This window comes from Ruditapes philippinarum, unplaced genomic scaffold (genome assembly GCF_026571515.1).
Source record: "Ruditapes philippinarum isolate M1 unplaced genomic scaffold, ASM2657151v2 ctg374_1_1_1_1, whole genome shotgun sequence".
Lineage (NCBI taxonomy): Eukaryota > Metazoa > Mollusca > Bivalvia > Venerida > Veneridae > Ruditapes > Ruditapes philippinarum.
Genome location: NW_026860247.1, coordinates 154,847 through 171,288, shown reverse-complemented (window position 1 = coordinate 171,288; position 16,442 = coordinate 154,847). Strand labels below are relative to the sequence as shown.

The 16,442-nt window shown below is 33.4% G+C and overlaps 1 protein-coding gene across 1 annotated transcript in view; it reads right to left on the bottom strand.

Moving 5' to 3' along the window:
• The window catches only part of LOC132759370 (CUB and zona pellucida-like domain-containing protein 1), a 66,011-nt gene that overhangs the window by 769 nt on the left and 48,800 nt on the right, over positions 1–16,442 (bottom strand). Inside the window, exons 2-5 of the mRNA XM_060751135.1 lie at positions 2,773–2,886; positions 1,671–1,873; positions 1,019–1,154; positions 546–807 (exon numbers count right to left, since the gene is read on the bottom strand). Coding sequence (XP_060607118.1) covers positions 546–807; positions 1,019–1,154; positions 1,671–1,873; positions 2,773–2,866 — 695 coding nt within the window. The 5' untranslated portion in view covers positions 2,867–2,886. The remainder of the gene's footprint in view (positions 1–545; positions 808–1,018; positions 1,155–1,670; positions 1,874–2,772; positions 2,887–16,442) is intronic.

The following is a 16,442-nucleotide window of genomic DNA, read 5'->3' as shown; positions in this document are numbered from 1 at the left end:
GAACTCCTCTAAGCGGTTACCTCCCTTTATAAGTACACTAACGCCGAAAAATTAAAGGGAGATAACTTCGTAAAGATTGTCAATTGACAGGCGCATTCATTTTCAAGCCTTCTCCGGGAAGAAAAAATAGTTTCTGAATGGTCGAAGAATATTGTGTAATTCTTTACAGATATCGATATACATGCTTATATTAAGCTCTATGATTATTCACATCAGTGTTAAACAACAGGTTTACCGTAAACATTAATAAGGGTTACAAGCTCTAATTTAGAATCACGTGGTTTTCTGCCTACAATATTACCCTTTTTAATACTACCAAGACATCTTGAAATTGTTATGAAATTGCCGTCTGCTTTATACACTGAAGCGGTGACCTACTTTTTAAGGCGTCTGCTTCCATTGTGTCAAGTACATATTAGTCACTTTGGACACAGAACAGGAAATATATGAACACAGAACAGGAAAGACAAAAGAGCAGGCAAGAAGGTAACCTTAATAGCAAAATCTTCATCTAGTTACGATAAGATAATAGTATAAAAATTTACCCGTTCTCGAGAAGGTAGTATTTTGTATGATCAGGCGCATTGTAGGTGGGTTTAGTGTAACAGGAAACGACTCTCATTCTAGCGTTCCAGTCGTATGTCTCTGTAAAGACCTTGACATAAACTTGTGCCCCTACAGCCACATGTAATGGACTTGCTGACACCTCTTTCATATAGTTTGGGTCTGCATAGTACGAAATGTTGACCGGGTACTGTGGGCTTGAGAGACTCGGAGAGGGCGAGCTTGTCCCGCTGGCAACATACCCTGAAGTCAAACCACCATAAATGAAAGAATTTCCATCATCTATTCACTTATCAAAATTTCATATGAATATAAATCGTCAACAGAGCAGAATTGGGGACAACTAAATCATAATCAACTATTTGTCTCTGAATATGGAAGGACAGAAAATGTGCTTTCAAAATGAGATTTTTTATTCTAATATAGAAATAGGAATGAAAATATAAAAACATACCATAACCATTTCCGTCACTAGTGACGTCACACTCTACGTTAACAGTCCAGTTGTAATGGCGTATGATGAACGTGTAAACAGGATCATGCTCTGCATATATCAATTCGTTGTTGTATGTATTTCGTCCATGTTGCAACTATATAATGAAATTTGGAAATGAAAAAGATATATTATTTCGCTTCTCTAAAATTGATAAGATTTTAATTGAGGCTCAAGCGGGTTATTTTCTTTCTAAATGTGTCAGTGAATACATAAAACATTTTCTTCATGTGTGTTGAAATATTAAATGAGGCCCAAAAGCCTTGAAACATAAAAAATTCTTGCATAGTTTAGCAATGGCAAAAAAACCCCAGAAAAATAGACAAAAGATGAAGACAAAAGATGAAGACAAATTATATATTAGAAATAAATTAAAAATGTCATTGTTGTTATATTTTTAGCGCAATTTGATTTAAACACTTTTAAAATTTTAGTCATTTTTCACAATTAGATTATTTTTGAAAAAAGACGGAGTAAGTGAATGATCTGAAATTTTGCACACATGTTATTGGTCAAGACCTAAATCAAATGGAACATTAATCTGGAAAATTCTTATAAGTCCTGTTATGTCAAACAACCTCAGTGGAGTCCCTTTAACAAGAGAACAACGTACCCTCCCGCTTGTGAGGCACTCGTCTAAACCCTGTTGAAATGTCAGGTGACCATTCTTCTCTATCCCAGTGCATTTATTTTCTCCAAGATAAATATCTGACCCTTTAGCGTTGGGAAATATCTGTCTTAGTTTATTCATGTCAACCAGTATGTTCCACGTGAATTCATTACAATCCACGTTTATGGCATTTTGAAAATATAGGCCTGCAATAGTTGGTAATGTTAATTGTCGTGAGATTTTGAATGATATATCTAACAATATATAATGAAATTAATAAAATTAAAACATAAATAAAAGAATGTATATAGGTATAGTTTGCGAGAGGATGAAATAAATAAATAAATAAATAAATAAATAAATAAATAAATAAATAAATAAAATAAATAAATAAATAAATAAATAAATAAATAAATAAATAAATAAATAATGATGATGATGATGATAATTATAATAATAAAAACAAACAAACACTATTAAACATGTTATTTTCATACTAAATATGGTCGTCAGTTTGATCAAAGACTTACTTTATTTTTATTTTTACGAGCACATTTATGACTATTCTTCAAATTAAGGTACATATGTATTTTTTCCTTACAGTATAGATCATTATTCTGAAGGTTATCGGTGGCATCTGTAGCTTTATACCTTTTATATTTAGAAACAAAACAAAAACAAATGTTATGACCCCCCAATAATAAACAACAACAACAACAGCAGCATCAGCAACAACAACACAACAACAAAAAGAAAGAACCAAAAGGATACCCCCCCCAAAAAAAAAAAAAAAAAAAAAATCACAAAAAAAGTTAAAAACCACCGCAAAACAAAACAGTGTCGTTCGTACCATATTAAAACAATCTTATTTGAACTAGCAAATTGTATTTCAGGTTTGTCAGAATAGATCTGTAAAATGATATGAAAAGTAATGTTTGACAAATAATAAATATTGACACAAAAAGTTCGGGTTATGAGGTGCTGAAACAAATATTTACTATATGTGGTGTAATGTGTCCACCAATGATATGAGGTGGTGAAACAAATATTTACTATATGTGGTGTAATGTGTCCACCAATGATATGAGGTAAAGCAAATATTTACTATATGTGGTGTAATGTGTCCACCAGTGATATGAGGTAGTTCTCATCACCCAGGGAAAGGTCGTTCCGTTCGCGTATTGTGGCATTGTCGTCATTTCATGTCCGTAATAATACGCTGAAAGTAGTAACATTTAGAGTGAAAGATATTGAAAATATTTCACTGAAAGAAAATAAAATAATTCGTTGTCAGTATATAATTATATTAGTTGGTAAATTATTATTGATACAATGTACTTGTCTTTTATCTTGATAGTTATTTAAAACCAATTTATTATCATAGCGTTTTTAAAGCACATGTTAAAATGTATGGTATCATAATCATTGGTTTGGGCCTCAAGATGAACCTAAATATTTCAAGAAAATCAAACTTGAGAAAAATGTGCTTATATTTCTAAAAAATAAAAAGATTTAAGTAATGATTTACATGTTCTGTGCGATTAATGATTGATTTTGCAGTATTTATCCCCATTTTTCTATTGCGTGACTAACACTCTTAGGGCTAATTTTGCATATTTTGACCTCTTTTTGGTAATTCACGTGGAAAGTAAGCCCCGTTTGCAAAAAGTAAATTCCTTTTTTTGTTTACTTCACAATACTTTACTTTTAAATATATTTTCAAAATTTTCATGAAAATTAGCATGAATCTGGAGGTATGCCGCTTTAAATACTAATTGAACCGTGTCATGACAAAACCAACATAGTGCGTTTGCGACAAGCATGGATTCAGACCAGCCTGCGCATCCGCGCAGTCTGATCAGGATCCATGCTTTTCGCTATCAGTTTCTGTACTTGTAATAGGGTTTGTAAGCGAACAACATTGATCCTGATCAGACTGCGCGGATCCATGCTGGATCCATGCTGGTCGCAAACGCTCTATGTTGATTTTGTCATGACACGGCTCAATTATTCTAGGTATAATCATGTTTTTTTATGACATTTACCCGAACAATTCAACCCCAGGTTTAGAGTTCAAGTCATGCTGGGGGATGAGTCAACTACAGGTCTAAATATAGACCGCCCCCATAGCTCAGGTATAAAATATTATTGGACCGCTCTCGACCATAGTATGCATTTGAATGTGCCACGCCATAGCTGATAATAGTATTAAAGAGTAGTTCTAAATTCACTCAACAAACAAGAAAAGAAGGCTTTTCGTCATATGAATCTTAAAATATGATAAACAAGATCAATAAGGAAAGGCGGCGTTCAATGAACGCAACCCCCATACGACCCAGCAACAAGAACCAGTGGCAGGGGGGCCCAGGCGGACCAGAAACAAAAACAGGGAATGACACAATAAATCATCATTCCAAAATATTTTCTGAATTATCTTCTTTAAACGGGAAACAGACTAGTTCATTGACACTCACCTAAAGAAACATTTTTAAAATCAAAATGTTCTTACTTTAATCAAAGAAAACCGCATAATACAAACAAAAAAAAAACATTAAATAAAATCTGCTTTGAATCATAGCTTAAGAAACGACCAATAGAAAAAGAAATCTGCCAATACCAACAATAATCTGTCATATCAATATAAAACCAAACAAACATATCCAATTTTACTCATTCCCATTTGATTATTTTTAGTTATTCTTATAGAAATAGATCTATAAATATCTTACTTATCCCCGTAATATCTTCCCAACATTCTACAGATGACCTTGACATCGTTGTGATCGAAGTTATCGTCACATACAGTACCCCATTGTCCATTACTATATACCTCAACTCTTCCATAGTTGCCATTTCCACCAACAAGTCTCACGCTTGTCACTAATATAGTTATAAATGTAAGATTGTTATCAAATTACAATCGTAACAACTCGGCAATCTCCGTCAAGTTCGGAGATCGACCGAGGTGTTCCGATTAATCAAATTACAGTAAAAGGTTGGTTAATAAAACGATAACGAAAACATATTTTAAACTTTATACTTATAATAACACGTTTACCATAATTCTATTTTGTTTTTCGGCCGAAGGACGTCTAAAATCAGTTTGACTTCCTGTAAAATTTACAGCAGAAGAACTGAATATAAGTAGAATTTCCATTGGTCATTTTAAAAATTACAAACTGTAATCTGGGAATCTCATTCTAAAACAAGTAAAATAATATTATAAAGGATTTCTGACATGGTTCACGTACCTAGTTTTTATTCAACCTAAAGGTTGTATCAGATGTCACCGATTGAAACGAACTTTCCTCTTAAGTTTCTCAGACTTTCAAGATTTTCACTTTCTAGTTAAATTTTTTCAGATATTTAACTTTGAATTAAAGATTTCTTCATGAATGCAAAAACAAAAAAAAGTTTTTGTTTGCAAGTAATAGTAGATCTGCCGAGTATTTTTTTTAAAGATATTTCTTGTTGATATTGAATTTCACATACCGGTGCTAGGGGTGTTAGGTTGAAATAACATAAATTGTGCTGTCCATGAATATGACATAGTTACATCGCATCTCATAACCACAACAAATACCAATGATAACCAAACTAATAAGGGAGCTATAAGTCATTTCAGGTGAAAATTTCATAATACCTGGAGCGTCAGAACTTTGATGTATCCACCATGGATAAGTTGTCGTCTGCTCATAGTTGTATGCTTAAATCAAGAACATAATATAAATGTGAATCATTTTAAGGCAGTTCTGGGCAGATCAGGTTAGCAGAAACGGGTTAGAAATGCAGCAAGTACATACAGTTAAATAATTTGTGTTGATTCTAAACTGAATGACTAAAACATTTCATAATATAAAGTTGTTATACAAGTTGGGTAATACATTTTTGTTGAAAAGAAACTGTACTAGAGTCACAGATGTCAGTATTAGATGGAAGATAGAAGTCTGAGCTCAATATTAAAAGGTACATTATTCCTCAGAAACAAATAAATCTTTCCTTTATCACAAAGGGCGAACGTGAGTTTTATAATGTTTTTTGTTTTTTTAAATAATGGTTTTACAGCCTGTTAAATGTTTCTCACTTGAGGAAAGTAAAGTTGAATGTGGAATTATTTGTCATAAAAGTAGTAAAATGTAAACAAAAAGTACATGTGTGTTTGACTTCCATACAAAATACTAAATCATTTTAACCGTACTCATTGCAAAAAGCCACAAAATCAATTGATGGTTAAGATAATTGGCAAATGAATCATTTTTTGGGACAATTCATGGACACAAAAAATAAAAATCTTATGTTGAAATAAAGAAACAAAAACAAAATAGTTTCTGGCGTAAAAAAGGCCTTACTTACCATAACAATCAACGCCGACATCTTCTGAGTGACTACAGTCAGACTGATACCAACCATTTGAAGAGCACGAGCCAATATTGTACTCATACCCGTTACATTGCAGGTTATCCAACATTATTGGCCCAACGCCTGTTCCGTAATAGCTATTGCCACGTACGACCCCATACCTAAGACAATGTTCGTTGTTGTTGTTTTTTAGTAATGTATCATTATTATTTCGTTATGGACTTACGTATTGACAAAATATATACATGTATCATAACAGGAAAAGGAAACTTTCTGTCAAACTGATTTGACCTAAACAATGATTACTTTATATTTTTATATAGACATTACTCATTAAAAATTCCTCCCCAAAGAGTTCTAAAATTACAAATAAACGAGATAAAATAAATGAGTCGCGCCATGACAAAACCAACATAGTGCGTTTTGGTCACCTACCCGCTGCCTCGGTAAAGATTAAGCATTTTGCAGACGACCATGACTTCACGGTGGTCGAATAGGTCATCACAAACTGTTCCCCACTGACCATTATGAAACACTTCTACACGACCAGAATGGTAATTTGGCCCATTCACAAGGCGGATTCCTTGGCCTGAGATGATAATAAAGAAAATGCTCTAGATTACATCTGAAAAAAAAAGCAAATTGCTTTGCGTGGAGATATCACGTGACAGAAAGTAATTTACTGTTTCACGACATTCACAGTGCGTCTCATTTTGATAACGACGATACTTTATGCGAAATTTGTACGTAAAAAACATAAACTTAAATTACAGGTATGACATCATTCCTTTGTTCTGACCGTACTGTAAATTTAATTTTAGTACAGTAGATATCCAATATTAATCGTGTAACACAGTAAATTCAATATTTTACATATTGGACATTTTTACTGATATCTGTATTAAAGTTACCCCCTCTCCCCTTTTATGTAAATTTTTTATTTTTTAAAAAGTAGAATAACTGTCTAAAAATAATGCAAATTTTTTTCACCCCCTCTTGACCAAGGCTTAGATCATTCTTACAGTTTGACCATACTATATTGTTGGTTGTTCAATTTTCATTCTTTGATTTAAAGTTTCTGTAGTTCCAAATACAAAATAGACTAGTGAAATTCAAAAACAATTGCTGGCTGCAGGCAAAGTAAACTTATGGAATCATAGGTGTTACATGCGGAGGGAGTGTTCTTATATTCTGGTGGCCGCGAAATAAAAAAATAAACGGACAAACAGCCAACAAAAGTCAAATCAGTGACCACAAGATGATAAAAATGGTAAATCGTGGCCAAGATTAACTGAAGTAAGTAGTTCTGCATGTTCATCCTCTCGAAAACACCCAGAAAAATCAGTCTCGCTTTACTAGCGGAAGCCTGTGCGGTGGACACGGGTGGTACCTAGACCACGTGACATTTTTATGATCTGCAAAAGCCAATACAAAAGGGATGGTCCAGGGTATATTTTTTTGCCCAAACATCTTTAATGTTTCATTTTGATGTTTTGAGATGCATTGAGAATGTAGAGCCCGCTCATATTGAGAAACCATATAAAATATTTCCTGATTTTTTTTTATTTTCTTTTGTGAAACCCCGTTGAATATCTGATTGTTATACATGGGATCCTTCCGTAAAAATACGGTAAAACATTCCATGTATGTGTTAAGCAAGAATGATAATTTTATATTCGTTATTAATCAAAAAATGATATATTTGAAAAGTTGAGGGAATAAATAATTCTGGTTCCCGTGCTATTTGTACTCCATGCAGATAATAGGCACGGTATACACCGCTAAGCTTCCGTGTAAAAAGAGACTTATGTGTTCTGGTAAACTTTGTTTTATATCTATAAAACTGCATTACCATGACTATAGTCACTTGTTTTGTTGTCCATTGGATAGACTGTCGTCTGCCTTCCAAAATGTATCTGATGTCACCGATTGAAAAATACTCCGGCCGTAATCGAATCCTTATTATTAATACAAAGAAAATAGATCAAATTAGTAGTCTTTAAGCAAAAGCATGCTTTACATTTACGATTTTGTGTCGTGATAAATTCATACCACGACCGTTGCAATCTTAAACGACCAATCAATATTTTGTGACTATTCTTTATTATATATATTAGTGATTTTGTACTGTATTAACCCGGTCACAATTTATGAAATAAGGCATATTAGAGTATATTCCCTGTGTCCTGTGACTCATGTAATGTATTGTAAAATGTCTGTAATAAATGCATATCTAAAAATATTAACGCTACAAATAATCAGTGCAATTGCTGTGACCAAAGAGCTCTGGTCATTCTGAAGCTGTTAGTCAATAACAATAAATATGCTCATGAAAATCTATATCCTTGTGTGATATACAAATAGTTTATGTTAAGTCAAGAAGTCATACAATAAGAACTGGTGAGACATACCTATACAAGTAAGGCAGGTAACACAATTGATTTAATGTACTTGTGCTTTTACGGTGTTCCGTTTTGACAATAGTGATTTTTTTTATTTTGTCCTTACCCGCGATGCATGATAGTACGACGGTGAAAACACGATGGTACGATGATGAAACTCAATGTAACATCGCAACTTCACCATCGTACCATCGTGTTTCATCATCGTGCCATCGTACCATTGCGTTTTCACCATCGTACCATCGTTTATCGCGGGTAAGGACGAAATAAAAAAATCACGATTGTCCAAACGAATACCGTATGCTTTACTTTAAAAATAAAAATTGGAGATATATGAATACCTGTGCATTCACCATCGGTTAAAGTTGTGTCGTCAATGGCAATATCCCCTTGATAACCCGCACCTCTCACGGCTCTTATCGCTATCTTCATAAATAAGAAGCAGACAAGATTTTAATTAAATAAACACGAATGCATTTGTAACAGCATTAATTTTTGTATTAGGACTACCGGTATATATTTTTTTCCTATACCATATGTTTGACCTTGTATGTGCGTCAATGTTGTCATAAGCAATTAATTAGTATCATTGTCGATTTAGTTGTGGTTAAGTCATTAAAACCAGGAAATCTGGGTTTTAAGTTTCAATTGGGATTAGAACCCATTTTCTTTATTGGGTACAGTTGGGGAATTAATCCTAGGCGGGACGCCAAAGCCCATCACAAAAAATTGAAAAATTATTCACATTCCAGCTAAAATATAATTATGTTTAAACTAAATCATCATTAAAAAATGAAATATTACTTTGATTTGTCCACTTCCTGTAATATTGACTAAACCATGATGCCAATCTGGTCCTCGATTATGATCCATCGTCCAAACCAACGTGCGCCAAGCCGTAAGCTACTGACGGTGTAAACATTTAGGCTGCCAACCGACACTCCGTTCATGTTATACCAAAAAGAGAAACATTTAGTTTCCCATTGGTATATGTTAAAAAACGGGTTTTCCCCAAGATCGGCCTGTCACGGGTTGCGCCCGAGGATTTGGTTTCTATAAAAGGGCTACTTTTCCGTCTAAAAACAAATGTAAAATTAACTTCAGAAAACTGTGTTTCGGTCATTAAATTCAAAAAAAAATGAAATCCAAAAAAACCCTTAAAAACTAAAGGAAATTTAATTTACACTAAATTTGGTAGTCCGTCCCGGGAAGGGTACAGGAAATTTTTACATGGCGAATCCATTAACTTCTAATCAAAAAAACGCGTCCTTTTGTACTTTGCCCTTTCCTATTAAAACCTTTCAAATTAGCGGTACCATCGCCCAACCATAACATGGACAATAATTTACAATATTAAGTCCCAACTTAAACGCGATTCCCGTTGTTTCGTTTTATAAACACTAATTCCTCATATGAAATGATTTTTGCTATATACATAAATGAATAAAATAATGGGTTTAAAAATTAAACAATAGCTAGGTGTGATCCCCATCCGGACCTGTCCCCGTTGATGGTGTTTACACCTAGTGAACCCTAACGACCAGCAAAGTCATCAACCGGTTCCCTGTCTCCAACCACAAAACCCCCGTGGAAAAAATGTACACTTGTATTCTATACAAATAAAAAATAAAAACAAAATTAACCATTATTATTTTTTTTCTACACTTTTATTTAAGTTTAAATTATATTTGTATATTCATAAAGAAAGAAAATGAGTAATATTAAATAAAACTAAAACAATTTAAATACGTTTTTGCATCAATGTGAAGTAAAAATTATATACTTTTATCTTTAGCACAAGGCTCCGCTTGTAATTAATTTAATAAAAATATAATGTTAAAGTTAAATTTTACATATAAAATGGCATTTTTAACGTGTTTTGTTCGTTCGTTTTCTGTGTTTTCTACTTGTACTAAACTATGTGATGAAAAAAACCCAACAAAACATATGAACGTTTAATAACAATTTCAAAGAATAGTTAGATCAATATATTTTATTCAATTAAAAAACAAACAACAAAAACACAAACAAACAAAAACAACAACAACAACAAAAACAAATGTCTTTTAGCAAAGTTAATATGTAAAATTCTCAGAATAAAAATTACAGCTTAAAAAGCGTTATATATAAAATAATTTTACCCGAACCAGACGACGATCCATATGACGCTGTCTCGTATGAGTCCGTGGCTAAAATTAAATAAAGTTCATTATTCTTTTGTGTACATATCTAAGTTACATAATAGCAAGTGTTCATTTCGTAAATATAAGGGGGCGTGGACGGTAACTTGCACTTTCCAGTACCGTCCATGAACAGGCTCAATCAAACCGAGCCTGCAACATTTTAAATATTGCCGTGTTGGGCTTTCTTTAGGGATTCTGTATTTATCTATTGCACTATAGACACCCTGAGCGATAACGGCGTTGTCATGCAACAATCTGACTTTTTGCAAAACCTGTTGCGGGGTCTTTTTTTTGTTAAGTTTTCGAAGAAGAACTTTTTGTCTTTTGTAAATTTGGCATGGACATATTTTCTATAGGAACAGGCACCAAAGTGAACGGGAACCTGAGTTCTAAAAAAAAATGGCATAGTGATACATAAACTCTTTTTTATTCTGATGGTCCTTTTAGAATGCATGGTATATTGAAACTTGTAATCCAAATTGCCTTTGGTGTTTTCTTTTTGGTTAAAAAAATGAAACCCATGGTTTGTCACCAGTGACGACATTTGGAAAAGACGGTGCATTGATATTTGGATACTGTTTAAGCAACAACTTAGCGTATTACATGCCCCAAGCCTTTTTCTGCTATCTGTCAAACAAAATGGGGAATCCATCTAGCAAACAGATTTCTTTTTCATTTTAAATCAAATTTTTGAGAATGATATGAGCTGCTCCTAAATTAGATGCAAAGTAAAACAAGCTATTTGTCTATTAGTTGTATCATGCCATCGGCATTTGCTTCTTTACTTAAGCAATCCGTCTTAACCCCAGAATTTACTGTTTTAAAGATCCACGGGCCCTTTCGGGTGCATCTTTCACAAGTTTGACAAATTAAAACCCCTATATTATGAATTTTTAACCCATAATATGAATAACTGAATGCCAAAATACATTTTATTTTGTCCAATTTACATAACAAAATCTCAACCGAAATGTCTTACCCTCTAATTAATATAAGACCGTAATTTTCAATGGCCCCATAACTCTGGTGATCCAAATGGGAGTAAAAATTTATACTAAAAATTGAACCGGATTTTAAATGAATGTTTGATGTCATTGCCTAAACCCCCTAATATGTATGTCAACCCGATAACCTTCATTTCTCGTTTTATTATGCGAATATTAAACAACATAACGTTTTAAAATGCCATTCATATTTGAACGCTTTTCAGGATTTGTGCGAGGAACATTTTTTTCCTTTTTTTCCCATATAACGCTGAATTTATCTACGAGCTTGAAAAATCATATGAATATGATTAAATGTACACCGGCCTCGAATTTACAAATGCATACATCTACAGCCTATCTAAAAAGGCTTTAAAATTAAACAAACAAACAAAAAATAAAGAATAATAAACAGTTTGAGCGTTATTTCTGAGGTGAAAAAAATAAGATCACTTACTATATCTTTCAGTTCAGCAAACCCACACAAGGCCCTTCCTATCAGGAACAAACAAAATACACGACCCTTCATGTTAAATGTTAGAGACGATAAAATGAAATACAAGTTGATAATACCCGCAATCTTAGTCAAACTAAATCATGATATCATATCTGTATGAAAACCATCTATTCATAGACATTAACGTCATCAATTTGAAGACGTTGTTTGCTTATTTTGTTGATTTTTGATGCGGGAACAGCCACTTTCAAGGTCATATGAGGACAACGAATCTTACAATCCATGGGTTCCTCTTGTGTCCTATTCGTATTTCAGGAAACGGGTCTATGCCTGAGCAATACTTAATCATCCATCCTCCTGTATGCAACTACGTGTTTTCTACTCTAAAAAAAGAATAACACATATTTCGGGCTGCTCCATGAACAGTTTATAATACAATAGACAATGTCCAAATTCACAATCAATACGGCTCTCTTGGGCAACCTTTAAGATCTCTACTTGTGACCCATTGTCAATTTAAGTAAACTCGAACTTGTACGCTCTTCGGTTTCAAGTTCACAATTATAGTCTTGCGCATGGATCGAGTTGAAATTGATATTTATTTAAATCCCTAAAGCAGGGTTATTATCTGGACTCGTATGACCACTCCTCATATTTGTTGCCTTAAAAGTCTGGTACATCATTACAACATTTAAGTGTTTATTGATTTACTATTCTATCTTCTTATTTTTGGAATAATATTTAGTTTCTTTTAACTTTATTTTTTTTTTCAAATTAAGCATTTTCATTTTTGTCCAGTTTTAATGAATGTTTATAGTTTACATTTTGTACTGGTTTGAACTAAAGAAAAAAGTAATAGTAAACTTATTACGTTTATATTTGAGACTACTAGTTCATGTCGCTTATGATTGTTACATTATCTTTAGGAAATCTACATCCAAATCTCTTCAGTGTTTCGAAACAAACATTAGTTTTAAGTGCAATCTTTATACAGTACTTATAGATAATAACAAAGCCATATTTAATATTATTCCTTTAATCGGATTTTATCATGACACTTTAAGATAACCTGAATTGTTTCACTGATTTTTTTCAAAAAAAAGGGTTGGGGGTTAATTTTTGAAAAAAAGGGGTAATATTTTTCCCTCATCCACACAAGGGATATTGTGTAAAGCGGGATTAAACATTTTCGGTCAATTAGTTATAAACCCAAGTCTTTTGAATGGGTTTAACCCGTATCCCTTTGGGTCACCAGAAAAAGTAACAAAAAATTTTAAAAAATTAGTGACTTTTGTAATATCCCGTGAAAAAAAGTGGGAAACATTCTTTCATGATGAAGTCCGTCCCCCCGTCTGAAGTCCGTGCGCCAAATCTTCCTTGACCAATCAATTACTTGAGAATAAATAAGCGTTTGTAAATATTTCTTAAAAGTTATACATGTTTTTTCTATGACCAGTATTTGTCAAATAGTGATTTTGAAGATTTTAGGTCAAAGGTCAAGCCCGCTGTTGCATTGAAAACTAATAAGATTGCTTCACTAATTTTAGGGAACGTTTGGCTTACATTTCTATGATTTGGTGCGAAACAAATATATGTCAAAATTAGTAGATGACTCCTTTTGATTTCGAGGTCAGTATGTTTTTTTAAATGGGTCATGGTTCAAGGGGGTTGACTTTTTTTTTGACAATTTTTAAATTTTTCCCTTGTTTGGCTTTTAAAAACCTCGAGAATTCTTTTTGCTTGTAATTTTGCTAAATCACCTACAAGAGAATACTTTGATTTATAGCCCTAAGATTTGGTGTGGAGGTTGGTCATTGCTAGAAAAAGAATCCTATTGATTTAATGGTTATTAAGTCAAACGTCACCGTGGAACTGAAAGCTTGTCCGACCAACAACTAAATAATACTATAACAAACAGTCCTAAGATCTATTAGGAGTTTGTCATGTCAAAACATGATTAGTCTTGAATTGAGGTCAGTGGGTCAAAGGTTAACGTCAATGTGACTTTGTACACTGAATGTTTGTTTGACAAATAACTAGAAGAAGTCTGTGGCCGTCATTCCTGAAAGGAGTTGGGATAAAAGATGGCCTTTCAATTGATTTTGAGGTCATAAGTCAAAGGTCACATTTGGTGTTTTATCACGGACAAGAGTTCCATTAGTCATAGACAAATATGCCACTTATTAGAAATGTTAATGGAATGACGCTTTTGACATCATTATAATGTTATCTGAGATCGGAATATTTTTCAAAATCAGCATAAATTGTTACCTGCACTTTGTTGCATGTAAAATGTTTTGTTGTCCGCGAAATATTTATTGGGCCTCATAACAATAATATTATCGTTATTTTTAAATTATTTTGCAATTAATATATCTTAATGATTTTTTAAGAATATACGTAAGTATGTTATACATACCGCTTTGACAGCCAAATAAATGGGGCATTTATATTCCTTTATAATGATATTAAGTTTTTTTTGTACTTTATTCCCTATAGAGCTAGTTCTATTTTTATTTTTCCCGGTCACCTAACATGAAAACAATAAGTTCAAACAATGGGCATTACGTGAATAATCACCCTCTTCAGGAAAGATCAACGTTCCACAACAAATAAGCAAACCGAACAGGTTGGTTAAACCCAGATACTGTGTTATTACTAAGCATTGATTTCTGCATGAATAAAAGATTCAGAAATTACCCAGAAACGGTTAAACCAAGTTTACCACAACTGAGTTGTTTTTCAAACACTGTCCAAACGCCTGTGATATACCGTTCATTTTTCAAATGTTACAACCATCGACTTAACAGGTACATGGTAACATTAAATGCAAAACCGATATGGAGACAATATCCTTTTCCTTTCTGAAAACATTATTTGATGGGGGTTTCCAACTTAATATTGTATGGTATAATGTACTATTGACTTTTTATTGTATAACTGGGGATTTGGTTTTTGTTTGTTTTTTTTGATTTAACGGCGCCACCATCGCATAATAGGTCATATGGCGCCGAAACCCCGCGAAATATGCCTTTTTGCTAACCTCGTGTGTTACAATCTTCAAAACAACACCAATGGGTCAAAAATCACCTCACCTGCAGGAGCTCGAAGAAAGCCCCAAAAAAACTTCCCAAATTTTTTAAAACAAATTTTAAACGCTTCTTACGAAACAACGAAAAGGGGGAAAAGGTGGCTTTCATTTCTTTATCCCCCCAAACATTAAAAAGGCCCAACCCCCCAACCAGCAGGGGGGGTTTGATGAAATTATGAAAAATTAAACCCGATTGCAGCATTTTGGAAAGGACAGAAGACACGTGATGGCCAGTCAGACTCAAAATTTTCCCCAAAGGGGATTATTCCCTTTTCAGTCTTCATGACATTAAAAAGTTTTGTAAGAAAAAAAAAAGGGGGAGGTAAAAAATAACTTTTTGGGGAAAAACTGTTCAAAATTGTAAACTAGGGGAAAAAAAGCCCAAAAACAGGTTTTAACAAAATTTTTAATACAAATTTTTGTTTATTGATTAAATCAAAGTTATAATAAAATCAAGAAGTTCCCCAAAAGATTGTCTTGCTAACTGGTGTGTGATTTCTTGTACATTTCCTTACATCACAGTCGTGTTTTTAATAGTCATCATCTGCGTTTTGATAGTGTTATGTTCGTCATTGACCCTCATCCCTATTCGCCACTGTTACGTCACCAAGATCTACCAGTCCGTGTGCAATTGTGGCGTCACCCATTATTCACCTCTACATTCGCCATTGTTACGTCGACATATCAATCCCCTCCATTTAGCCATTGTGGTTTATCATACCCTCTGCCTCCGTACGCGCTACAGTTATGTGTTCTGTCTCTACTTTAGCAACATTAAGTTTTCTACGGAAAACTGGATGGCAGGTCTGCTGACACTGTCCCGAATAATCAGTGTGATGAACAGAAAACAGGCGTCACAGAACACGTGTATACCTTCATGGTTGCTAGCGTACTCGAAATCCTCGAACACAAACTTTGTCTCGTGAGAAGACTGTGTTATAAGGTGCGTGTTTGAATCAACTTCACAACTGGAAAAAGACAGACACGTCCATGAGAAGAGTTTATTAATATATTTAATAGCAAGAAAAGGTTCAATAAAAACAATAACATAATGTTATACAATTATAGTCAGTCTTGATTGCTCAGGAGTATCATTTAGATGAAATCATTATGAACTTTACATATACCAAAGTTATCGAAATCCGTAAAATATGCCACGTGGTCTTGCTATAGTGTTGTGTGACATATTGGCTATTTTTAAGAATACCCTCTTAAAATGAAATGTAACAGGACTAACCCATTTCGTATAAGAAAGAATTTCATATGGTCTTCAGCATTCTTGATGGGTTTTGGTGTAAAC